This window comes from Mesoplodon mirus, assembly GCF_964341445.2.
Source record: "Mesoplodon mirus genome assembly, chromosome: 13".
Classification (NCBI taxonomy): domain Eukaryota; kingdom Metazoa; phylum Chordata; class Mammalia; order Artiodactyla; family Ziphiidae; genus Mesoplodon; species Mesoplodon mirus.
The window spans coordinates 40473130-40499043 of NC_138989.1; the positions used below are offsets into that span (position 1 = coordinate 40473130).

The 25914-nt window shown below is 45.0% G+C and overlaps 1 protein-coding gene across 2 annotated transcripts in view; it reads left to right on the plus strand.

Annotated features, from left to right (window-relative positions):
* Window positions 1–11676: 11676 nt before the first annotated feature.
* Window positions 11677–25914, plus strand: part of TTC39C (tetratricopeptide repeat domain 39C) — a 105444-nt gene continuing 91206 nt past the window's right edge. For both annotated transcript variants that reach the window (XM_082640445.1, XM_082640446.1), the window contains exon 1: window positions 11677–11960. In XM_082640445.1, coding sequence (XP_082496571.1) covers window positions 11809–11960 — 152 coding nt within the window. In that variant the 5' untranslated portion in view covers window positions 11677–11808. The remainder of the gene's footprint in view (window positions 11961–25914) is intronic.

Sequence of the window (25914 nt, forward strand, 5' to 3'; positions counted from 1 at the left end):
TTGGCGATAGGGTGTTTGCAGAGCTCATCAAATTGAAATGAGGTCATTAGCATGGGCCCTAGTGCAGTATGACTGGTGTCCTCATAAGCATGGGAAATTTGGACACAGAGACATGCACAGAGGGAAGACAAGGTAAAGAGTTAGCCATCTACAAGCCAAGGAGAGGGGCCTAGAATAGGGCCTTCCCTCACGGCCCTCAGAAGGAGCAAACCCTGCTGACACCTTGATTTTCGATTTCTGGCTTCCAGATCTGAGAGACAATAAATTTCCTTGTTAGCCCTAGCAAACTAATATAATGCTGGAGCGTCAAGAAGAGGAAAAAAAAAAAAAAGAAAGAAAATCTTCACCACTCTGCTGAACTCTTTGTAGATTGCTAAGGCACTTTGATATACATTATCCCACCTGGCAGGGCTGGGACATGTACAGTCACGCAGGGCTCTGCTCTCAGAAGCCTGGTTTAATGCTCTGCTGTTGTCATCTTGAAATTCTTCATGCTTTTTAAACAAGGAACCCCACATTTTCATTTTGCACTGGGCCCTACAAGTTATGTAGCTGTTCCTGTCCCCTGGATGTCACAGCAGCCTGTGTTTACCTATGAGATAAACAGGGACTTTATCGTGATTTGTGTTTATTGATGATGAAACTGAAGCTGAAAGAGGTTAAGCAGCTTGATTACGGTCAACAGAACTGCCCAGAGTTGGATCAGGAACTGAGGTTTCTGGTGCAATGACCTCTGTGTTCCTCCAATCTGAGAATCTGTTAACTCTAGAACTCACCTGAAAAACAAGAAAATTTGGAGATAAAACCTTTACACAGTTTCCTTGTCTTCAGTCAGTTATCTTGACTAAGGTTCAACACACAAAGCCAGGCTCAGTGTCTTCTGGATGACCCTTGATGGTCTCCTAGTTGAGAAGTTCCTCTACCAGCCTCAACTGGTGATACTGCCTTTTTTGCTGGTCCCCTTTAGTCTACCCTTATCTGTTTTTCTATTAGATTCTGAATCTCTGAAGAGGCAGGTTCTTGTCTGCCTGGGGCCCCAGGTCGACCTAGTTTGGGTTTAGATAGAAACTGTTGACCTCAGGCCACTGGATCTGTGCCCTTGGTCGTGGATATTGAGAAATACCTTCAAGAATCAATTGATTGACCTCTTGCTCGGTTCTAGATATTCAGCCTCTTGGCTTTCCCAGGATAAACCAACCCTTCTAAACTGTGTATCATGGAGTTCCACCATCTCTCCTTGCCTACCTGCTCTTTCTCCTCTCTTTCCTCTGTTCTCTCCTTGCTTTACTGATTCTCTGCTCTCAGTAGAGTCCTTAGACTGTCCTTTGATTTCCTTACCTTTTCCCCCAGCCCCTGTTCTACCACAGTTTTCTCATTGTCCCTCTGTTCTTCACAGCTCTGCCCCCAGCATCACCAACACACTCTGGAGGTTTCCAAGTCAGTTACATCATCAGTGTCCTAAAGAAACACTGAATAAAGTTGTGCTTAATTTACTCTTGGGTTCCACTCAAGTAGATCATTTTTCTAAATCCATCAAATTTTTGGAAGAAGTAGGAGGTTTTAGGATTTTAAAATGTTTCTTTTTTTTTTCTTTATTACGGAATGGAACATTGGAGGGTGAGGTGTGCAATAATATATTGTGTTGTTTATTCATTCTCTGAGGCAGATATAAGTTGCTGGCCTACACTTCTCTCTTTGGAAACAACTTCTCCTCATTGCATGTGGGGCTATTAGCCAGGATGCTCTACCCTCCTGGCTGCCTCCCCACATGACCAAGGCTGGCCAATCAGAGTATTCTGTCCTCCAGTGAGTGGGTCAGGGATTGCCACGTGACTCAAGCAACAGAACCATCCTTGACAATGGCTATATAGAAACTGGGGAGAGAGGTCTCTCTTCCTCTGGGAATGGGCAAGTGTGGAGACCAGTGCTGACAGAAGAAAGCTAAAAGTGGGGAGTGGGATCTAGATTTAAAGACAACTTGAGAAGATCTCTTATGTCGGTTACTAGCTCAAAGTCAATAGAGATTGAATTGGCCAGCATCTGTTTAGTTATAAAGGCTGGTGGTGGTAGAGAAAACTCAAATCTGGCAAACAGGGACCTTGAGTTGCTTATACCTCAGAGCCATGGTTCAAGACGGGGGACAGTACCACTCTCAGCACTTTTTTTTTTTTAATGTATGAGGAATCCTGGGTTGTTACAATGCTTGGGAGGTGCTTTTGGCATTGGGAGACGGGAATCCTAGACTCTGGCAATGTACAGGACAGTCCTACAGAATGAAGAATTGCTCTGCTACCCTCTGTCGCACTGCAGGAGAGACAAAGGTCAACCTGTAGAGAGAAGCAGACTTCCTTTTCAAAGGAAAGGGTGCAGCTGGACACAGGTGCTCGCTCAGGGACACCGGGACTCTTGTTACTCAGGACTCTTGTTACTCCTCCTTGTTACCAGGGAGTAACAAGTGCTCTGGTTTTCTGCAGTTGCCTCTCCTAAGTCTCTAGTCTTCTTCACATTAAATTAGCCATTCATAGTCGGGTGATGTCATTCGGGTGCCCAAATTCCTTACTGGCTCCTCATTGTCTATACGTTCCTTAGCAAGGCATAGAAAGCCCTGCTGCTGTGACTCCTGCCCCCCTCCCCAGCCTCATTCCTCACCCATCCCTGCCTCACCCTACACTCTAGAGCAACTACACTGTTTGGAGATGTCTGCTGTTTCACGTGGCCATGGCTTTGCTCATGCTGGTCCCTCTGCCTGGGATACATTTTCTACTCTTCTCAGTTATCAAATCCCTCACAGAAAGCCTTCTATGAAGCCCCCAAGTGGACGAATACCTCTTCTCTGTGCTCCCACAGCACCCATATACCTCTATCTTATGACCATTTTATGTTAGATGTTCTGTTGGTGTGTCTGTCTCACCCACTAGACTAGAAGGTTCTCACATTCAGGGTTTGTATCTTCTTCAGTTTTCTCTTCCAGTGCACCTAGCATACAGTGGCTGGCACATACTGTTGAACTGAATGGGTCCTTGTTCTAAGAAAAATATGGTAGTCTCTGTGAAGTATCCGGTAATTAATTCATCTTAGACAACATCTGGGATAACTTGCAATTTATGTAGTGTCCTTCTTGGAGTGAATCACTAGTGGACCTATGACCATTGGTATGACATGTGTGAAAAAGAGCTCTTCACAGGCAAATAGTTTTTAGAATTGCTTGAATGACTGAATTGAACAAAGAAAAACAATAGAATTGTTATCTTAAGTCTAGAGGAATGAAAGCGTTTTTTTATTTACACAAGGCCATTTTTGTTCCCCAGGCAAGTCTAGTGGGACAGGGGCGTGGAAACCATAACTTTGCTATTGGGCAGAGGTGAAGGGCCTCCCACTAGAGGCAGTTTCCTTTCAGAAAGGTAGAGAAAAGAAGATTGACCCTGAGCCCAGAAAGCGGTTGTACTTTGGCCCAATTTGGGGAATGAGGAAACTAGTCCCTGTGGTATCTGGGCATCCAGTTCCCTATCGGTGGATATAAACTGGTTCTTATTTTCCCTTTTCCATCTCACAGTTATCCCCCTGTTTTCACTGTTTTTGTCTCAGGAGATGGCAGGGTGAAGAAGGTGAGGAGAAGTGAAGAAATGTGTATTTTTAGCCATGACACAGCTGAATGTTCTGAGTCTTCTTTTACAACCACATTTAAAAATAAATGTCAAGAGTTAGGATTTAAGTGATTTCTCGGTGTCCACATCCTCCTTTTCTCCTTAATGAGGGCCTGTCTTCTTCTGATTGGTTACCCTCTGCAGAGTGTGTCTTTCAACTCCAGATGTATCGACCAGTAGCTGATGAAATGCACAGAATTTCTTAAGGTTTTACATGACACGCTTTTGTTTTAAAACTCTAAGTATATACCTTTATCCTCAGGTTAATAACACAACTGTTCATATCCAAGGATATGAAGATGATTTACCATCAAAATCATACATCAAGCTACACTTTCACTCATTTATTCGTGCAATATTTCTGAAACATATACTACGGGTGAGAAATGTACACAAAGATGAACAGTAACTTCTCTGCTTTCCAGAGTTGTCACTCAGATGACTCTTTCACATAGGGCTGTTCCCTGACATTAGACTCACCTGGGGTTTTCAGTAAAATGCAGACACCTGGGCTCCACCCCAGTTTTAGTGACTCAGATCACATATGAGATCATATATTTGCCTGTATTCAAAATACCTTCTAAATGTAAGTGATATTCTTACTTTCAGGAAGAGATGATGATAATGGCCATATGAAACTCACAATGGTGTGTGTGTGTGTGTGTGTGTGTACGTACTCCCTCACTCAGGCCTTCAGCAGGTACTAGGTTTTACTTTAACAACTAAGACTTACCCACTCTATGCAATAAGACCCATGTTTAAACCTCACTTGAACTCTTACTGGTTGCATGGGCTTGAGAAAATTATCCGACTTGTTTGTACTTGTTTTCACATCCGTAAACTTGGGGTAAAGCCCACCTCACAGGGTTACTTTGAGAATTAAGTGGAACAACATATGTAAAGTCTTAACCCAGCACCAGGTGTGTTGTGATGGTAGCCAGCATCCATTCCTGATTTATGGACACTCTTCAAGATGAGATTTTTTTTCTTAATAATAAATAACATTTTTTCTGCCCCAGATATATGAAATCGAAGATTCAAAACATGAACTCCCTTCTCCTACTGTTTTTCATTTTGTCATTTAGAATGATTAAATTTTTTTTTAATAGTTTTATTGAGGTATGATTTACATACTGTAAAATTCACCATTTACAGTGTACAATTCAATAGTTTTTAGTATATCTGCAGAGTTGTGCAGCCATCACTGTTTTCTAATTGAGAAGATTTTCAAAATAAATTTTTTAGCGTGTGTGTGTGTGTGTGTGTACCCTTCATAGGGAAGCGAGCTTGTTTAATAGAATCTTTTAAAACAAATATCCAATGTTATATACTGTAGTGGATGTTTTCTCCTTTACATACGAAGCTTTTTTTAAAAGACATTATTTTTTCATCTAATTCCTTTTCTGGAATTGTCTTCAAAATTGTATTCAGTTTCTTTTTTTTTAATATTTACTTATTTGGTTGCACTGGGTCTTAGTTGTGGCAGGCGAACTCTTTAGTTGTGGCATGCATGTGGTATCTAGTTCCCTGACCAGGGAACGAACCCGGGCCCCCTGCAATAGGAACACGGTGTCTTAACTACTACACCACCAGGGAAGTCCCTTTTCAGGTTCTTAAAAATATCGTCACTTGTGGTGGATCTTCTTTTGAAGAAAGATGTGAAAGTAATCAGAAATAGTGATTAGCTTCCTTTGATAACTAATGGGGGAACCCAAACTGGGTAATACTATTTGGGGGCTCAAAAATCAAGGACTGGCTATAAATTAGTGATAGAGGTATTCCAATGTGGCCCATATGCTAACTCTGAAGGGGTAAAAAATCAACAAATGCATAGAAAATCAGTGAATATCAGTTCATAAGGTAAACATCTGTTATAACCATTTAAGGAGCAAATCCAGGAATTAAATGGATTCTGACAAACTTTATAGTGAGGTCTACTATGGTACTTACCATATTGTACTATGGATGTGTATCTGGCTATATGTTTTATCCTCAGTGTTGAGAAGCCTTGTAATATTTGTCTAAATACTGCCAGCACTTCCCCCTGTTCTGACACAGTGAGAACATGCAGTGAGTGCCCTGTGAAAACCAGAACGTCAGGGCACCCTACTCAGCGGTGTCCATACATTGCACAAGTAAAACCTGTGTGGATTACCCACATGGATAGAAAACTTTTTCAACTAGTTCCTTAATTTACCACGGGGAATTTATTAGTGCTGAGTTCTTGGTTGGGGCACCCAGATTGCTAACTTAACCCCAGAGCAAAACACAAGTGATTAAATGAATAAGGCATTATTTTATATTAACAACGTGTCTCTTCTTGCAAAGATAAACCAACCATAGCTGACTGCAAACCATGTTACACACACAGGATATATAGAAGATACATTTTTTAAATGTTCATACTAAATATTATTGATTTCCTTGTCCAGGCATTCAGGCAGTGTCAAAAACATATTAATGGGTTATTAAAGCAAACACAATTCAGACCCAAATGAAGAACTCTAAGACCTAGATATTTTTACTTTATACTTTTTATACCCTCTGAAGAAAATTGGCACTTCTTCCTCAGGCTGCATTAAAATAGCAAACATATGCTGTTTATATTAGAAATGGTTTAAATTAATCATCTCCGTATGATGCATTTGGTTATTTAATTGCACAGGTTTTCTTGTAGCTGAATATTTCAAGATAATGTTGTTGGGAAAAAAAGATAATGCCATTGACAATATAAGAACAGAAGGGTCCACTAGCTTTCATTAATATTAGAAAACTAATTGTATGGATTCAGATAATATCTTGCTATTACAGCTTATTCATGTGCCCACTCTTGCAGCTACTTGCCTTGAAGGTACTGATTGTCTTCATATCATAAATGGGGAAACTGAGGCTGAAAGAGGTTAAGTAAAATTGCCCCACGTCACAAAGGTGCAGAACCCAAATCATAGTCTATGATTTAAGCCCAATCTCTGTCTCCCTACACTTCCAACTCACCATACAATTGACAAACAGGGATTGAGCACCTACTGCATGCTCTAGACAGTCCAAGTGAATCTGACTACACTTTATGATTTGGAACAAATCCACTCTGGGAAGCCAGTGATGAGCCGCTGCTGCTTCCACTTAAACAGATTCACATGGTTATGTGAGTGGAAGGGAGTCCCCTCCCTCCTCTAGTCAGGGGAGAAGCATAGAGGTTAGAGAGAACTGAGCCATGCCGTGTGTTGTCAGTTAGTGTGGGAAAGGCTTAATGTTAGCATAATAAGGCCAGGATGGTTAGTAAGAAATGGGTAACGTTAAATGAAGTGAAGGCAAATAATTTCCTTATTTAGATAAAAATGGGGATTCCAGATAGGAATTAATCACAGTGGAAGGTATATTTGGTTTTAGGTACTCCAGGAGAAAACCCACCAGGGCACTCCCGGACCTTTTGGCACCTTTCCCCTCCCTCATCCACGGGACCAGAGCTCCTCTGCCTCCCACGCCCAACCTCCCTGCAGGACTCAGCAGACCCACAGACCTTGAAATCAGAGACAACCTCTCCCTCTATAGAGCAACAGTCGACAGACAGAGAAGAGAAGCCGTGGACGTTCACCAGAGGCTGCAGAGTGCTCAAGTCATGAGAGGGGCTAAGGGACAGGGAGGCTTGATTATTTCTGTAAGGAGGAGAGAGGGATGGTAGATTAGGGAACAGCAAGAACCAGTGACTAGCAAGCAGAGAGGTTAAAGGGAAGGGACGCAGGAAGAAAGGCAAAAGGAATGGGGGAGGGAGGGAGAGGGAGAGCCTCTGAAGACCAGGAGAGGACCTGAATTTCCACTCAAAGACACATCCCAATCAAGAGCTTGGACAGGAGGCCTCACTGCTTGAGCCACCTAGGGGAGGAATCTAGACAGCAGCAGAACATTGATCTAAAGTCTAGTAAACACCTGCTTAAGCCCCCACTGTGGTCCATTGGGTATTTGATTTGGGGAAAGACAGATGAGAAGGTATCCAATGAGAAGGGAACGGTTTCCTGCTCCGTGGTCACTGCTGTAGTTTCCAGGGCAGCGTGAGTATCTTGTCGGAGTCATCCATCCTGCTGGAGAAACAGCCAGGTGGACCCCCATGGGTGCTCCCCCCCTTAGAGACCAGCTAGTGATCCACCTGTGAGCAGAAAAGAAAGGAACCTGCCACAAAGTTTTGCATATCAACCCTTGACCTGATTTGCCTTCTAATTAAAAGCAGTTAACTAAATCTACTCTCACAAGGCTACCCGACTAAATCTTCAGTAAAGACTAAGTTTGATATCAAAGCTAGAGTAATATGAAAATGTAGTGACATTAATTTCCCGGCTCTCCTCCTTTTTAGAGTTCCAGACATTCTGGAAACCTGTCTTTATTTCAATTGGTAGTGCAGATTTACAGAGATACATTAAGGCACGGTTATTAGCATTACTAAAGAATTTGAATATAACTGAAGCACAAGCAAGATTTTCTTAAAGTAATATAGTCTCCAAAGGCATTTAAAATGTAATTCCAAAATCCCAAAACATGTTTAGGAAGACAAGGTTAAGGGATGTTTGTTGGTTGTCTTTCTGACATCCATTTCCTGACTTCCTTTTCCTAATAGATGTGGAATTTCCCAGTCAAGGACTTTGGATGGAATTGGTTCCACCTCCCAGATGCTGGAGAAGGCTCTGATTGGCTTAATTCAATTATAATGCCATTCCCCCCCCCCACACACACATACACACATTAATTGGTTTCAGAATGAGAACCTGACCACAGTCAGGCCAATCAAAGCCAATGTGGTTCAATTAGGGGATTTTGGTTGTAGTTAAGTGTTCAAAAAGCAATGCCTTCCTACTGGATGTGAAGAGGCAAGCAGGTAGACATGGGAGCTTCCAGCTGTTTGGGGACCAGGAGAGGAGGGCCTGTCTGAGAATAGAGTCACCAAGCACCAAAATGGTAGAGCTGAGAGGTGGACAGGGGGAGAAACTGGGTCCTAGTCATAGTGTTTCAGCCCTGGACAGCCTCATTTTGGAAAACTCCATTCATGCATCAATACATTTGCTATTCTGAGCCAATTTGGGTCAGGTTTTTCTGTTACTTGAAACCAAGACATCTTATTTAAAAAATCTACCGTGTAAAGGATAACACACATGTCTAAAACTTTTCAGTGATCATTTGAACTTGGAGTTTCATTTTAATAATGAAATCTCATGAGGAACCACAAAGTACTGACAATGCCCACAAGAGGTCTATGGAAGGAAAATAGGTTCTTTCCTCCCCTTGAGAGGAAAACGCACTGAAGACTGCATTAGTTCTGCAGAGGGTGCTGAGAATCTCGCAATTTCAAGTGCATCATGCCCTAATGTGTTCGTAATCTAGATTTCTTTTCTTTTTGTAGATAATATACGCCATGACCCCTTAAATATCCATCATTAGCTGCCATTATTATCCAGTGAAGAAAGCACAATCAGCCTTAATTCCCCACCTGCTAGGTGAACCTTGGGCAGGTGTCATTGCCAACTACAGCGGCAAGCATAATTACTGGTCCGTGTGTTGTCTCCCTTCAGGATCATGGGGCCCGTTTTGAATCCTCTTTGTGTCCCTCATTACAGAGCAAATATTTGAAAACGTCCATTCATGCTGCTGCTGCTAATCTGATTGTTTTGGTATGAGGTTAAATCCAGCATGACACGTATCTGGTGTATATTACCTGGCAGAGTTATCCTCTATCCATATTGCCCCTCCCTTGCCTATTATGGGGTGCTGGGAAGTTGCACTGGACCTTGCCTCAGTCTTTCAACAGTTTAATTTCACTTAAGTCTGCGTCACTGATTGTGCTAGGTCCTTGAGATGGAACTAGCCCCACAAACGTGGCTTTGATTTTGCTCACCCCCCCCCGTCCTCAGCTGCAGGGTCCCAGGAACAACTTGTTAACAACACCCATGGTGCCATCAACGCCTTGACTGTTTCCCCCCTTCTCCTCAAGTACTAGGGACATAGAGAACTGTGCGACGCTCCCTTCTCCAGCTGGGGGAGTACAGGCTATCTGCTAAGTTTGGTATTGCTCTCCTGGTTTCCCTCCCTTGTTGACTAGATTGTTTCAGGGATTTGGGGGTGGATGGTTCCACAGATCCAAAGTTCAGGCAGCTTGTAAGCACTGGGCATGTTGTCAGCTCCCGTAGCCACTGGCAGTATGTTCCAGTGGGGTTCCTTTCTGTGCCAGAGGCCCATGTGAGCCCCATGGACGGTATGGTACCTAAGACCCATGTTACAGGGCCCTGCTCACCACAACATACACACACACACACACACACCACACATTTATTAAGGAACACATAGGCACCTCTATCACTGGGGATCTGGCACTCAGTGCTGGCTCAGTGGCACCTATAACCTGTGGCAGTGCTGATGTTTGCAACTAACACTTTTAAATCCAGTAGTGCTTGGATTAAAAAAAAAATTGGTCAACTTGTCATATCCTTCTCAGAGCACATGAAGGCAATGATTCCTCCCTTACAAAGTATTATTTCCCAGGGCTGAGAATCATCCATCATCTTGCTTCTTTTGGTGTTCTAATTTGTGGCTCCAGATGTACTCAAGAATTAGCATGGCTTTGTAACAGTTATACACGGCAGTGAAGGAGTGACAACAATTCACATTACTCTTAAATTTGTATAGATGAATGTTGGGAATATAGAATGGATTGAGATATTCATGTAAGGAATGGCACAAATCACAAAACAAGTGATAGCTACTTACAGGATGAAATTATATTATTTTGTAATATTTTCTGGGATCATTTATCTTATTACCATTATAATGCTGGACATGATATTTACAATTCATGGGTTATTTGTTTTAATTTTTAAAGACAATTTCGATTGTAATTTACAATTGTAAATGCTTTGGCAGAGCAAAGTTTCTCCAAATTGAATTTAATAAACTACACTTTAAGAACTACGACAATTTAAGAAAAGTGGTTTAATTTGACACGAATAACATAATCTTGATTGTAACAACATACATAGTGATTTTGCTACGATAAAGGTGAGAAAAATTAATTTATGGAAAAATGACAAAAATCAGTTTATGGATTGTTTGCCTCCCTAATATTACACGCACACACACATCACCAGCCCATCATCAGAATTTAGTCAATAATGGCTAAATTCAGTTATCTTTGGCGTTTTACTGACATTCGGTCTTACGGAAACCACAGCTTTACACTTATTTTTCTCTTCCATTGGTAAGAAAGCATAATTGTCAGGGTGAGAGTAGAACGCACAAGAACAGCTTAATTTATAACTCCTAAATATTTAGGTATATGCCATCTGGGCCACCATTTGCCTTCTTGCCCCATCGCGCAAATGCTGGTAGCGGGCCGCAGAGGGTGGGTGCCACACACCCAGGACCTCGGCGCTCCAGTTCTTCAACGCTGGGCTTGGGGCAGCTGTCTGGCAGGTGCCCGGAGGCCCCGTCTCCGCCGCCCACCTCCTCGGGGATTGGCTGACGCGAGCTAGTAGGCGGCCCAAGGGTGCGGATAAAGTTGCGGGTCGCGCGCGCCGCCTGCATGGGGTTTCAGTTACTCGGGGCAAAAGCGAGGCGCGCTCTCGCTGCGGCCCGGGCGGAGTTCCCTGTCCGCTCTCCGAAGCCGCCTGCCCTCTCCAGCTTCCCTGCGACTCCCGGGTCCGGCCCTTTTGGAGGAGGGGGTCAAGGGCCGGGCCTACGGGCCTTGCGCGTGTCCGGGCAGGCTCGGCGCGCTGGCCCCGGGCTGCCGCGCGAGGGGCGCGGTGTGAGGGCCCGGGGCGGTGCGCGAGGGCTGCAGGAAGCGGGGGCGGCAGCGGCTCGGCCCCGGCTCCGCTGGGGTAGAGACACCCGGAAACGGATTCCGTTTCGGTGGCGGCGCGAGCCTCGAGCCTCGGAGGGGACGGGCGGGCGGCTGCTGAGTAATCCCCGCGGCGGCGGGAGGCGGCGGCCTGGGCGCCCACATCCCCCGTCGCGTTGCAGCTGGACCCGGGCTCCTCCCTCCGCGCCCCGCCCGCCGCACCCCTCCCCTCCCCCGCGCCCGCTCCGGCGCGCTCCGGGCAGGTAGAGCCAGGCTCCGGGCGCGCGTGGGGGCCGCAGCAGCTGCTACCCCACCTCGCCTCGGCCCTGCGCAGAGCCTCGCGCGCCCATGGCTGGCTCGGAGCAGCAGCGGCCGCGGCGGCGGGACGACGGAGACTCGGCGGCGGCGCCCCTGCAGGACGCGGAGCTGGCCCTCGCCGGCATCAACATGCTGCTCAACAACGGCTTTAGGGAGTCGGACCAGCTTTTCAAACAATACAGGTGACTGACGCGCCCCGTTCCCCCGCCCGGAACGCGCACCTCGGGGCCGGCTCGCGCGCTTCCCTTTGCGGCCAGTCCTAGATGCCCCCTCCCCCTTCGGTCGGTCAGTGATCCTTGGCCCCGTCGCCTTTCCCCGTGTCTTGTCCCTGTGCTTCAGCTGCAGCCGGCGCCTCTGCTACATCTCCCCTTCCGCCTCCACCCCTGCTCCGTGGTCCTTTCCCTCCGCGGGACTCGCCGCGTGTCCTCCCGGTTCCTGCTCTCTTCCCTCACTTTCTCCCGGCCTCGCCCTCCAAGAGGGGCGCCCGGTGTTTGTCCGATTCTCTCTCATGGGTCGCCTCCCCCGCCGCCGGGTCCGGAGCCCGTTGGCTTTGAGACCTGGGACCGTATGCGATTTGAGGCAGCCGCGAGCCCGGGACTTGCAGGGTTGTGACTCCGGCTAGCGTGCTGCCTTTGTGACACGGACCACACCAGCTGCATCGTGCTTGTTTCTTGTGCCTCGCGTTACTTCGCATCGTTGTGCACCGCAAATGCTTTCCTTGTTTGAAAACAGATACTTATAACTGCCTGGCTGTGCAGGAATTAAAAAAAAAAAATCAGCCGAACTCTGCTTACTCACCTCTCTCTGCCTTTCTTCTAAAACTCAGCCCCCAAAATGAGTTGCTAGTGCCTTTCAAGCGAGCGAATTTATGATGGATTTCTCTAACTTAAAGGTAGAAGAAAATGGAGGGATTCTAAATATACGGAAGAGTGGGAGGAAGCACACGTGTGTTCAGTTAATTTTTTATTCCTCTTTTTAAAAATGAAGCAAAATAACTGAAACCTGGTTGCTTTCTCGTGGGTGTGGGAGGAGCCTTCAATTTCTTTGGGGAGCAGAAGCATCCGCTTTCTGGTTTAGGAAGCAAGTTTGTGATTTTTCCTTCTAGTGTTGACAAGACGCAAGGATGTTGATTAGCAGATTCCCTGTAAATGTTTAAGGGCCAATTGCTGCATTTCTTTAGAGCCGGTGGTTTGGTAGGAATTAAGAGAACTAAACCAAATGTGCAGCTGTGATTGAGGGCCACGGTCTGTAAGCAAATGAGGGACGGTGAGATACAGACGCCTGAAGTTTTCAGACTTAAAAGAATGGTGGTTTCTTCCGGTGGGAGCTTCCACATGCTTAATGGCAAAGCAAGTATCTCACAACTATAAACTTTTTACGGAGACATTTTACTTTTAAATCAGTTTTTTAAAAAAATCTTCAAATGGAAACTTCTTAGCTTTGTTCAGAACACTTTATTTTTAAAGCATTCAGTCTGATTTCAAGCCAGAGTTTCATCAAGGATTTCCAGAGGATAGATTTAAAAGACTCGTCTCACAGTGTCTTCTGTAGCTTTTTTTAGCCATCTGAGAATGTATTTCATGAAAAGTTTCATTTACTGTGCTTTGACTCTTTAAAGACATAGGAATTTATGTTGTATCAGAGAGGAGTGGAGAAAGCCTGAGTCAAGTTTATTTTCTTCAGTTGCTGATCAAGATACGGCGCTTGCATATTTCAACACTTCTTGCCTTGAAATGTTCTGTTACTTATTTTAATGATCTTCTTTTCCCTCTAAACTGCTTTAACATACTTATATTGCTACCTCACGGTTGCCGTATATTGAAAGCATGAACTAAGTCATTTTGCCTCATCTAGACACCTCTGTATGCACTCTTGCTAGAAGGCAAATTTTGAGCGATAGGAAAGCTCTTCTCACAGCAAGGGCGGAAAGATAAACCTTGAAAGGTGTTTCTGAACTGTGGGTGTTGGGGCTGAGGGGAGGGGGAGGGGTCCGGGGGGGGGCTTACACTGGATAGCTAGGAGTTGTAGCTGTCTGCTTATATTTTGAAACGGGAACCAAGGATAAAAGAGCAAGATACTGTAGTATGTCTTCTCTGCTAAGTACAGTGCCAGGCACATTCCCTTATTTTCTCACTATTCCAGTGACGACAAAAGAGTGAGGTGTATTTTATCATGACAGTGTTGTAACGAGGCACTCAAGTCTCCATGTTTAGGATGGCCCAGGACACATGCCCTGGTTCTAAATCCAGGGCTCTTTTCATTAAACCATTCTTGCCTGTCCTGCCTAATTGATTATATTTTGTAATTTGCCCTGTGACCTTGTTTTCCAGCAACTTAAACTTGTGTTAGGAGTGGATAGTGGTAGCATTAATCCTATCAGCTGTCCGGCAACCAGGGTTGCCATCCTAATTGTCCACTTTGCACAGCTGCTGACTTGGTTTCTGAATTCGCTTACTTGCCTATAAAATGGGAATCACGCACACCTGTAGGGTGGTGGTTAGTATTAAAAGAATTCACGGTAGCTGGCGCTGCGTAAGCGCTCAGTAAACACTAGCTTTTGTACCTGATGTCTTCCTCACTATTGTGCTTTCTTCTTGATGGCATAGTTTGAATAGAAGACAAAATGTCCTGAATGCAGGTAGCCGTTCTATTTAAAGTTAGCCTCACATAATGCATTTGAAAGACTTGGGTCCTATTGTGCACTGGGACACTTCTCTTCCAGTTCCAGAGTCGAATGGCCAGCTGGAAAACCCAGCAGTGATTTCGTCAGTGTTTGAGGAACACCTCTAGCTCAGTTTCTCTACAGAAGATAGAACAACTAGATTATCTCTTTTCTTAGGATTCTTTTGTCACCACCCTTCCCATTGTAGTAAAAATTCTAGAATCCTATCATTAGTTTAACAGTAGAAACATTTTGTGCCTAGTGTAACAGTAACCCTTCAAGAATCTTAAAGCAAGAAGGTCACTTTCTCTTGCCCCGTTACTAGGATGATAAAAGTTTCGCCAACAGCTACCTAACAAGAAATGGTTACTTGGCCATTCTGAATTAGTGGAGAGCCGGGATTGTATAATTCAGATATTATACATATAGGAGTTAAAAATATATGCGCAGTAGAGGCTTTCTTTTGAGATATGAGACTCCGTAGTTGGGATTTCAAAATGTAGCTGCTACTTCTGTTGTAACTATAGTAGTAGTGTAACAGGCTACCCTGTTGATGATGCTCAGCCCCCATCATGCACTTGGAGATGTGTTCCCAGAGGTTGGGGTACATTGGTGCTGCTTTAAGCCCAAGGATATATCTTTGTAAGTTTGTGATCCTGACCATCTGAAATCACATTCCTCGTGTTGGTCGGGGGGCTCAGTGCTCTCATTCAGCAGTGTTCACTCCATCTCCCACACACATACACACTCTCATTGTTAATGACGTTCATGTGTGTGACACACACTGAGACCTGTAGGTACTCAGGCTCGTGATAAAAGATAGGCTGTGGTTATGTGCACGAGACAGGCACTAGGGTTTTAGGTGTTGAGGTGCAGGTTAAGATTGGCCGGTGGGGAGGCTGGGAGATGTAGCCTGTAGGACTGGAGAGAAGGAATGTGTAGCCCAGCTTGAAGGAAAATTTTCCAGAGGAACTGTTGCTGAGCGCCATGATATGGTGAAAGTGAGTAAGTTGAAGGAGAAGGAGTTGGGGTGGGGGAGGGGAGGAGGGAGGAGAACGTGAGGGGAGGTGGCTGGAAATGGAACTCTAGGAGAGGAGATGTGAAATGGCTTCTGGGGAAGGGGGAGAGAGCTGCCAGATGATTAGTGTTATTTGATTGTCATGTTGGATGGTTTTTCTACACTTGATTTTTCTCAGATCCGCTGGTTGGTCCATGTTTGCTGGGAGTCAGCTCTGCCTTTCAGGGTGTTTAGTTAATTCATGCTCTCCGGGGACCGTCATCCTTCACAGTGTGGCCGCCGTCACATCTGTAATTAACACCTGGCTCCTTGGGCCTCAGGATCCTAATGTCACACCATCTTTTTCTCCTTTTGGCTTGAGATACTACTTTTTTTTTTTTTTTTTTTTTGCGGTACGTGGGCCTCCCACTGCTGTGGCCTCTCTTGTTGCGGAGCACAGGCTCCAGATGCGCACGCTCAGCGGCCATGGCTCACGGGCCCAGCCGCTCCGCGGCGTGTGGGATCTTCCCGGACCGGGGCACGAACCCGTGTCCCCTGCATCGGCAGGCGGACTCTCAACCACTGCGCCACCAGGGAAGCCCCTGAGATACTACTCTTTTAATCGAATGACTAGTAGAGGTGAAACACACTGAACTCTGAGGAGAACAGAAGACATTTGGAGCTCCTGGCCCAAAGAGCTTTGAGGTTCTCATTTCATAGGCGTGCATTTCCTGTCTCTCCTCCCCTTCAGGTCACCATCTCCATCTGCTTTAACTGACCCTAAAACATCTGCATTGTTTACCCCTGCCAACATGACTACGACTTTCTGGCTGTAGATATTATTAAAAAGCCCTGTTTGGTCATTGTCAACTCAAACAAAAAGCATGTAATGGTTAAAGTGAATGATCACTGATGATAAATATGCATAAATAAGGCCTTGATATAGAATTAGTGCATAGTCGGTATTACGAATTGTGATATTTTTCTTTCCCACTTTATTTTAAAGTATAAAAAGGCAAAAATGTATTAAAAACCAAAAGCAAGAAAAATTCATGGTAACGTGTATGTTTAAAATGAATGCATGGATCCTCAATTGTTTAACACAGTTTATGGTACATATGACCAAGTAATGTGACACGTGGCCTTATTTGTGAGCATGTTGATCATGGAGCCAGTTTTACCATAGAGATGGCTCAGTATAATCCAGGGATTGCAGACTAGGCCCCATGGGCCAAATCTGGCTGGCTGGTTTTGTAAATAAAGTTTTATTGGGACACAGCCAGACTCGCTTATTTATGTATCTTCTCTGTGAATAGCTATGCAGAGCCTACAGCCTGCAAAGCCTAAAATATTTACTCTTCCAGCCCCTTACAGAAAGAGTTTGATGACCCCTGGTACAAACCATAGTTCTCCCTGGAAAAACTCAAAAGGCTTGTGTAACTGAGCCAGTAGGCGTCTGAGCCTCTTGTGTGCCCAGCACTGTGTCAGATGCTCTGGATGCCAGGGAGAGCTTGCCGGCTGCCCTTATTTCCTGCATGATCTGGCTGCTCCCAGAGCCAGGGTGCCTGGGCCTTGCTGCCAGAGTCCCTGGAGGGTGCATAGGTGCAGAAACGCAGGAAGAGGAGAAGCGATGGAGAGCAGGAAATGGTGTAGGGAACTGGTGGCGGGAGGAAGCTCAGCTGCTGCTCTTTTCCGTCCTCCTCAGCTCAGCGGTGTTTGTAAAAAGGCTGATTATTTTCCCCCAACTATTGCACTGTCTGAAGGGATCCCAATTAAAGATTCATTTGGCTTAATTGGAATTTTTTTAAAAAAATGCAGCCGCCTGTAGGATAATGGGAGAGTTTATATAGGAAATTGTCAGAAAAAAAGTGACCACCTGTACTGCGGGGGTGGCATGGCTTGAGGTGCTATTTCCTCTCATTACATGGAACACCCTCTGGACCCCCAAACACACCATTGTGTTTCAGGGCTTAGACAGTTTGCACAGACTTATTAGCTCCTAAAATCCTATTTTTCACACCCCAGTCTCCTCTGCCAGGGTCACCCTCTTACTTACCCAGCAACAGCAGGGGGGGGGAATTTGAAGAGGCCCATGCTGAGGACTCCAGGAGAGGAGAGAGGATAAGAGAAGCACAGAAAGCAGACGGCTGTTATTTCAAAACTTTGTTGAGCACCGCCTCTGCCCTGTGCCAGGGGCTGGGGTTACCCGGGGAGGAACTCATCTCCGTCTTAGACTTTTTCCTCCACTTAATCCGTCCCTTAAATTTGTAGTACGCTGTTCAGCTGGTAACAGAGGTCCGGTTTGGGATTGAATAGGTCTTTGTGGGCTAAGCTGGGGATCTAGTCACCACTTGAAGCCTTGTTATTTGGAGAAACGCATCCCAGTTTCTGAACAGGTGACTTTGCATGCATGTTTTTTGAGGTGTAGTTGTCATGCAACACCCTAGTTTCAGGTGTGCAACATGATGATGTGATGTTTGTATATATTGTGCAGTGATCACCACAGTAAGTCTAGTTAGCATTTGTCACCATACATGGTTACAAACACATGTTCTAGAAAGCTGTTCGTAAATTTGCTGTCTAGATGTGTGTGAATGACTTCTGACGTCTGATTTGAAGATGGGTTGTTCTTTGTGTATAAAGGTGGTTGCTGGTTGGCCGTCCCCACCCTTTTCCCCCTCGCTAAGGTTGCTTTCTCCATCTCTTCCTTCTTGCTCAAGAATTTCAGAACACAAGAAATAGATATACAACAGGGAGTTACTCCTGTCTTACAGGAAGACGGTCCGTTGTGATGGAGAAAGCCCTTAGAGAAGGTCCACTGTGTGCTGGACACAAAGGTGAGAAGTGTGTCCCTGCTTCGAGCAGGCATTGCTCACTTAATACCTTCAAATCTGCTGCACAAAGAGTCACTTTAACACTCAGTCTTATCCAAGCTGTAATATCTGTGAAATCACTGGTTTAGGTAACTTATTTTTCCTAACGATGCATCAAAATAAACACGTAATGGTAAATACTAGGTGGTACTTTCTCTGTGCCAGGCTGCACATCAGCACTCCCTGGGTGTTAATCCTCACTTTATCCTCCCCACAGCTCTGTGAGGGGTGCTCTTGTCATTCCCCTCTTACGGGGGGCTGGGGGGAAGCACAGTGACATTGGATGACCTGCCCAAGGTTTCACAGTAAGTGGGAGAGCTGGCTTTGAACCCAGAGTGTCCAGCTGCAGAGCCCGAGTGTTTAACCACAGCACTACACTATCTCGCTTCCGTAGCTCTTACACTATGAGAAGTTTACCTGTGTGCTGCTAATGTCATTTTGGGGTTAGTTTCCCCAGAAATCTGCAAACCACACTCTGATACCCACAGGTGATCTGATGAACCACCAGAGAGTCCTGTCCACGGGGAGTGTGTCACCTGAGCTTTAGATGCTCTGTGGCTCCCAGCTGGCCTCAGGATGAAGTCCAAGGTCTTGGCTTGGCATAGGATGTGCTCTGATCTGTCCTGTGTGCTTCCCTGCCTCCCTCCTGCCTCTTTCTATGTCCCTTCCAAGTTAGTCATGCTGGAGACTTTTGTGTTATCTAACTAGTTCTGACTGGTCATTCAAGACACAGCTCAGATTTCTGTGAGAAGGTCGTGGCGCTCCTGCAGCACCCTTCCGCCTCTTTATCCAGCACTGTGATGTACGGGCGTCATTTACACGGCCGCCTGTCTGGGCAAGAGGGCTGAGATGGGTAGACTTCTCGTCGGGTGGTCCTGACCTTCCTGAGGTCGCTGCGGTAATGTGGGGTCCAAGAGGTTTTATAGGCATGTTAGCTCCCCTTTATTTGCACGTGCAGCCCAGGGGTAGTGCCCTTTAGGAGCCTTGATTCCTCAAACCCCTCCTGCATTCTCATGTGCAGTGGACATGTCTGGACCCAGTGGAGGGGCTCCAAGCACCCCCTGAACTGATGCTCAGCTTCTCATACGCAGGTGGCGGGACTCCCCTCTGGCTCTTCAGTCTCTTCCCTTTGGTGCATCCAGGCTGCCCAGTGCATAGTGTGGGGTGATGGGAAGCAGAGCTGCCGCCAAGCACATGCTAGTCTTGACAGGTGCCACAAAAGGGAAATCGGGGGCTCTGATGAGGTCTCCTGCTTCTGAAGTGGCCATGGGTCTCAGCTGGCCTGGGCAGGTGTAACTCTGGACATCGTAGCTCTTCGACTGAGCTGTCCTCCACCCCATGTTGTTTCTGGTCAGGCAGAGGCCTACCCTCACTGGCCAGCCCTTCCACTGCTCCCATCAGCCTCCCCCGGCGCTCTGCGTTACCCTGGGTGGCGGCGGCATGACGTGCTGGTGTGACTTGCCTCTCTGGCAGGAGTCTAGCTTCTCGATTCCATGATTCCTGTCCTGAATTTCAGGACGAACTGGTCTCTGGAAGAACTTGGAGGTTGGGAGGGGAAGCTTTCCAGATGGGGGGCTCTCGACTCTCTCAAATCTAATGCCCTTTTTAAAATAACAGATATAATATTGTGATCCTAAAATGAAATTGACAGATGAAATGACCTGCCCACACATACAATGTCTAAAAGTCATTAGAATGCCCAAATAGTATCATAAAGGAGAAGTAAAAGAAATTCATAACACAAAATTACATGTATTTCAAAATGTAAATGCTCAGCACACCTTCATCAGAAGATGAACTAGTTAGGTGCTTGCACCTGTGTACAATGAATAAATTTGGATTTAAGAGACGATCAGAAGCCATTCCATAGGAGAAAAATGAGAGAGTAGATACACTCGACATAAAAGAAGTAACAGACGACACTTCTTTGTCTGTTAAGAGAAAGCGGGGAAACAGCCTTAAGCGAAGTAGCATAATATGCCAAGGCAAACCACGGACTGTTGACGTGGAGAAAATGAGGAAGCATTTTTTGCAATGAACCAGGCTGCCTGTGTCAGGTTATTGTCATCATAATTAATTCACTGCGTTAGGACCCGGGATGTGTGCTGACAGAGTGTCTCAGAAAACAGATCTCCCATCTTTAAATCCCTCCCCAAACCCAGTACTTTGGAGACCAAAGCCCTTAATAGATTTCTAGGATTAGAGGATGAATTGGAAAAAGTTTTTAGGGACGTTAGGGTGGGGTGGGAGGTGTGTCACCCTGAGGACAGTATCAGAGTAAGATAGAAAAATAAGAAACCCCAAATAAATACATTCTCTGTGCAGTTCTCCTGATATAAATTTCAGTGTGCTACAGATTCTTAATAGATGGCAAAAATGAAATTTATTAATGAAAATCCTTGGTATCCAGTATTTCATGGGTCTTTAATAACTTGGCTTTAAATATATGTAAAGGAGTTTTCAACATCCCTTTGAAATTCTGGCATGTGAGAGCTGCAGACGCGGGCTGGTGTAGCTGTGGTGTGTTGGCAGCTCAGATGCCGCGAGCAGTGTGGCTATTACTGACATAGTTTTCTACGGTTGTGAACAGATCTTGAGAAAGGGTATATTTAAACAAGGACAGAATGATTTTGTGCTTGTAAGTCAACGACGGTGGATTTTAGAACTAGATAATGGAAAACAGTTTCATGCACGTGGATTTCCAGACCTTCAGAGGTTGTGTGGGACATGGGGTGATACTTAGGACTCTCTTGCACATTGAGGATGTCTGGGGTCCTTGGCGCATGCTGCTGCCGTCATTGTGTCACCCCAAAACGGCCCCCACAGATTTCCAGAACACCTCCGTTGAGAGGTACTGGGCTTGGGGTGTAGGGCCCAAGGCCAGGTTCAGTCTCTGCAGCTGAAATCCTGGGGCCGCTGGGAGCAGCGGGAAGGGGAGGCAAGCCCCGGCTGGCAGGGCTGCTGCAGAGGGTACGTGCCGGAGGAGGCAGTGCCCCCAGTGTGTCTGTGACCCTGGGTACGAGGGCAGAGCGCACCGCGGGGCTCCTCCAATATTGGCCTCACCGGTTGCTGCCTCTGAACGCCAGCGTTTCCAGGTCACACACAGCTGCTTCTAGGGCTCTTAGAGCTCCAGGAAGGGATGTCAGCGCAGGTTCTTCTGTCCCTCCAGGGGGATGGAGAACCACTGGGGCCCCTTCCCTTCTTTATTCTCATTGCGGAGCCAGCATGCAGGACCTGTGTCTTTCCAGCCACAACCACACCATCAACTGCATCCCACAGTATGTGTTAGCTCAACCTGTTTTTTACATGCTTGATTGCACCATTGTATTCCTTCTGGGTGGAGCTTTTCTAGGACGTGAATCTGAGCAGGATGCATCTCTTTCTGGGTTCCCATGGTTAATAAGCATTATTTGCTGTTCTTCCCACTTTGGCCTCCTTATCTAGATAGATGCCTTTTGCTTCGGAATTCCCTTCCTCGCCTCATGGCTACAGCGGCCCTCCTTCAGGTTTTACTTCCATGATGTAAGTCATTCACCAGATAAACAGATTTTTAAATGTTTGTATCACTTCATCTCAATCAAGTAAAATTTTTGGTATTATTCTAAGTGGACAGAAAATGAGGGAAAATGACATTTTGTATTCAAATCCAAGTTGAATTTACTAAATGACAGAAATTTGGGTTTTGAGAGGCAATTGGATTAAATGGAAATCCATGCTGCATGACCGCTTTGGGACTGCTTCCAGGATAATGAGTCACTGTCAAGGCTTCAAGTGCTTTTACCCCCTTCATTTTGAATAGTGAATCGCAAAATCTCTAGTTATGTATTGTCAGCTCATCTCTGGAGCAAAAAGGAACTTGATATCTTTGTGGCTTGTAAATCATGCTCACCCTCAACTTTACTGGGGTCTAAAATAAAGAAGCACGTTGAATCCATCAGTTGCATACTTGTCTGATGTTGTGACTCTTGAACTACCCAAGGCGAAATGGGCTGGCTTTTGTAGGACTGCAGTTGTTGGAGAAATTGATTGTCTCCTGGACAATAGCAAGGTTTGCAACAACTTAATTGCTCAGAAAAGAACAAGAGTTTATATTTGGAATGCCATTTGCTTCAGCTCTCAACCACGGGCATCCACAAGTTTTTCGGTCTTTCTGTATTGATGATTGATGAGACACTCATTGCCTTGAATTACTAAAATTACAAATTGAGCTGGAAATTACTCCTCTTGAAATATCACAGGGAAAAAAGGAGGGAAGGGCCATGGGAGAGTGGAAACAGCTGTCTGAAGTAGTTTAGCCAAGTGTCAGGACCTGCTGTGGTGAAATTCCAATGTATTCTTGTTCTGGAGCAATTACCAATGTAAAAATAGCAACAAATGACAGAATGGTTTGAGTGGTTTTTGTATCCCTTCTGTGGCATCTTGGATCAGAGCTGGGCTTATGAGAGAGGGTAGTTGAGGCTAACTTGAAATTGTGAGCTTTTCTCTTGATAGAAGAATGTTGTTTTATCTCAAAGTAAAACAAAACCTCATCAAGGAGCTATTCAGTTCAAGTCTAAGTTTATAGTTAAGGAAGCTTATGAATAATGAACTAAACCCAAATGAAATTTTCCTGCCCTATGCTCCGCTGAAAACTAAAGGAAAAAGTAGGTGCTTTGGTGAGAGACACTTATGAAGTTCAGAGTTGTTTACTGAGCACTAGTTTACTAAAATTTTATTATGAAGAATAAGTTTGTAGTTTCACTTTGAAATGCCTTTTTAACTGAAAAATAGAGAAACCTCCCAAAATTTCTAAGTGATTATCTAAGATAACTTAGTGTTTGAATTGCTTGTCTAGACAGCCGAGTGTGTTTAATCCTCAAAGTGTTCATGCAGTTTGTGGATTATTGCCACACATAATAAAAGGACCCTGTGATAATTTAAAGATGAGAAAATTAATGAAAACACAATCAATTTTGTTACTTAAAAAATAAGCCTTTTTGAACAGGTGATTGGAAAGGCTTTTTAGCTAGTCGATAATATTTAGTTTGGATGATCTCTTTTTAAGTTGCTTATCGATGTTGGTTCCATCTGCTGTTAAGGTAGAAAGGAGATGATTGAGTTGATTATCTATTTGTATGATTTAAGATAGAGAAGGAACTAAATACTGATGAGTTAGGAAGATATTTGATACACATTAATGACACAATTAGAAAAACTGTAGAAAAAATTGACTTTATTTAGCCTGATGAGTTATTTTCAGAATACATCAGTAACTTTAAATGAGCATCAGGCTTTAGCAATAAACGAATACGAATTTACAAAGCTAGAGAGGAATCAGAATAAAGTAAGAAGTGTTACAGTCATATAATCACACAGCAGACTTGGTCTTTGCTTGCATTACTGATCAGGCAGAGAACGGCAGGGAATGGTAATCAAGTGGGTGATCAGTGCTTACCTTCAATACACGCTGTGATTCGTGAATTTTACCCTTAATCCCAGTTCTCTCAGCAGCCCTGAGGATAAGTATTACCACTGTCACTTTGCTTGGGACAAAATGAAGTCTTACTGAACCCAAGTTAAAAAGATTTTGAGTGGGAGATCTGGCCCCAACCCCAGAGCATATGCTGTTTCTCCTGCTTACTCTGAAAAGAACTCTATTGTTGTGCTGCTTGGCATCACCCAGCAGTCTTGCAGGTCACTTGTTTAGCCTCATGGTCTCCTGCACATCTGCTCTTCTGATGTTCCCAAGCTCGGTGGGTGGCACCACTTGCAACAAGGTTATAGACTCCAGAAGTCTTGAAGGTCCTCTAGGCACCTCTCTTCCTCACCCTCTGTGTCTGCCAGTTTTCCTTCCTGAGTATCTCTTGAGTCCATTCACTTCTCTTCACCACCACCTCGTCCAAGCCACCGCTCCTTGGACAATTGCAGAGCCCAGCTGGCTTCCTGTTTTCCTCTCTGTCCCTCCTCCACCCCCACCAGAGTGATCTTTTTGTGTCTAATTATATTGCCTCTGCTAAGAACCCTTTCATGGCCTCAGTGGTAGGCTGAAAAATGGTCCTCAAAAAGATATCCATATCTTAATCCCTGGAACCCACTGAGTGTTAACTTAGCCACAAAAAGGGTCTTTGCAGGCGTGATTAAGTGAAAGATTTTGAGATGGGAAGATTATCCTTGATGATTTGGGTGGATAGCCAATCCTCCTGGATTGGATAGATGCAATCACACATATCCTTGTAAGAGGGAGGCAGAGGGAGATATTATACGCATAGAGAAGACTGCTCTGAAAACACGAAAACAGAGCAGAGAGAAGAAATTTGAAGACGTTAGCCTTGAAGACTGGAGTGATGGCAGCCGCAAGCCCAGGAATGCAGGCAGTCCCCGAAAGCTGGAGTAGTCAAGGCAGGGATTCTCCCTAAAGCCTCGAGAGGGAGCCCAGCCCTGCCCACACCTTGATTTCAGCCCAGGGAAACTGTTTTTGGACTTCTGGCCTCCAGAACTGGGAGAGAAAAAATTTCTATTGTTTTAAGCCACTAAGTTTGTGACAATTTATTACAGCAGTCCCAGGAAATTAAAATAACCTCCTCCTGCTCTCAGGATCAGGACCAGAATCTCTGACAGCATCTCTGTGGTGTGGCTTGGCCCTGCTTCGTTTGGCCCTTGACCATTTACTGCTTAATCCTTTTTTTCTTATATTTTAAAATAATTTCACTGTGTTGCTTCTAGGCTCGGGTTATACAAAGCCGAAGAAGCTCATGCTACAAAATAGGCTTATAGCTCCTCTTTTCATATGGTGGTTTATGTAAAAATGGAAAAGTAAAATAGCTTTAAATTGACAATGATGTTCATTTTAACAAGCTTTAGAATCGATATTAACCTTCATTTAAAATATCAACACTTTGGTCAGTCATGTCACTCTGTAGCCTTATGTTGCATGGCTGTGCCCTTCCCTTACTCTGACTCCTAGTCACTCTGACTTCTTTCAGATTCTTGAAGATTATCTAAGGATCACGTTCCTTTCCTCTGGGCTTCTTACCTCAGTTTGTAATTATACACATACAGGACTTGCTTTACTTGGTTCTAATATGCATGGATTTCAGTTACCAGAGGTTAGTTAAATAACCCGTACCCCCCAAAACACAGTTCACATTTCAGTTTCACCTGTGTGTGTACTGTGAGTAACTATACACAAGCTGCTAGCTCTTCAGCCCACAAATCACCACGGATGTAACAGATGCACATCATGATCAGTGGCCAGTCGCATCACTTGTTTCAGAGTCTGCCTGTCATGGAGGACTGCACATCCCTTATTCAGTTCCCACACAGACAGCAGAGTATATTGTTGCTGCCCCTTTGTCTCATAGTGATAAACCCACATGACATTTTACAAAAACAGCTGTTTGAAAGAGGGATTTGACCAACGAAGATGAAAGTGTGGCAGAGAGAAAAGTGATCATGCTGGAAATGAAGTTTGAATCAAATATGAATGGAGTTATAGAAGGAATAGCTAACCTGGGATTGTTGTCTCTGCCATTGAGACTCCCACGGGTGCCCAGTGGAGGTGAGCTTATCAACACAAAGGAGGAGAGTGGTCGTAAGGGAAAAGATGAGGATGTCCTAGAGGAGGT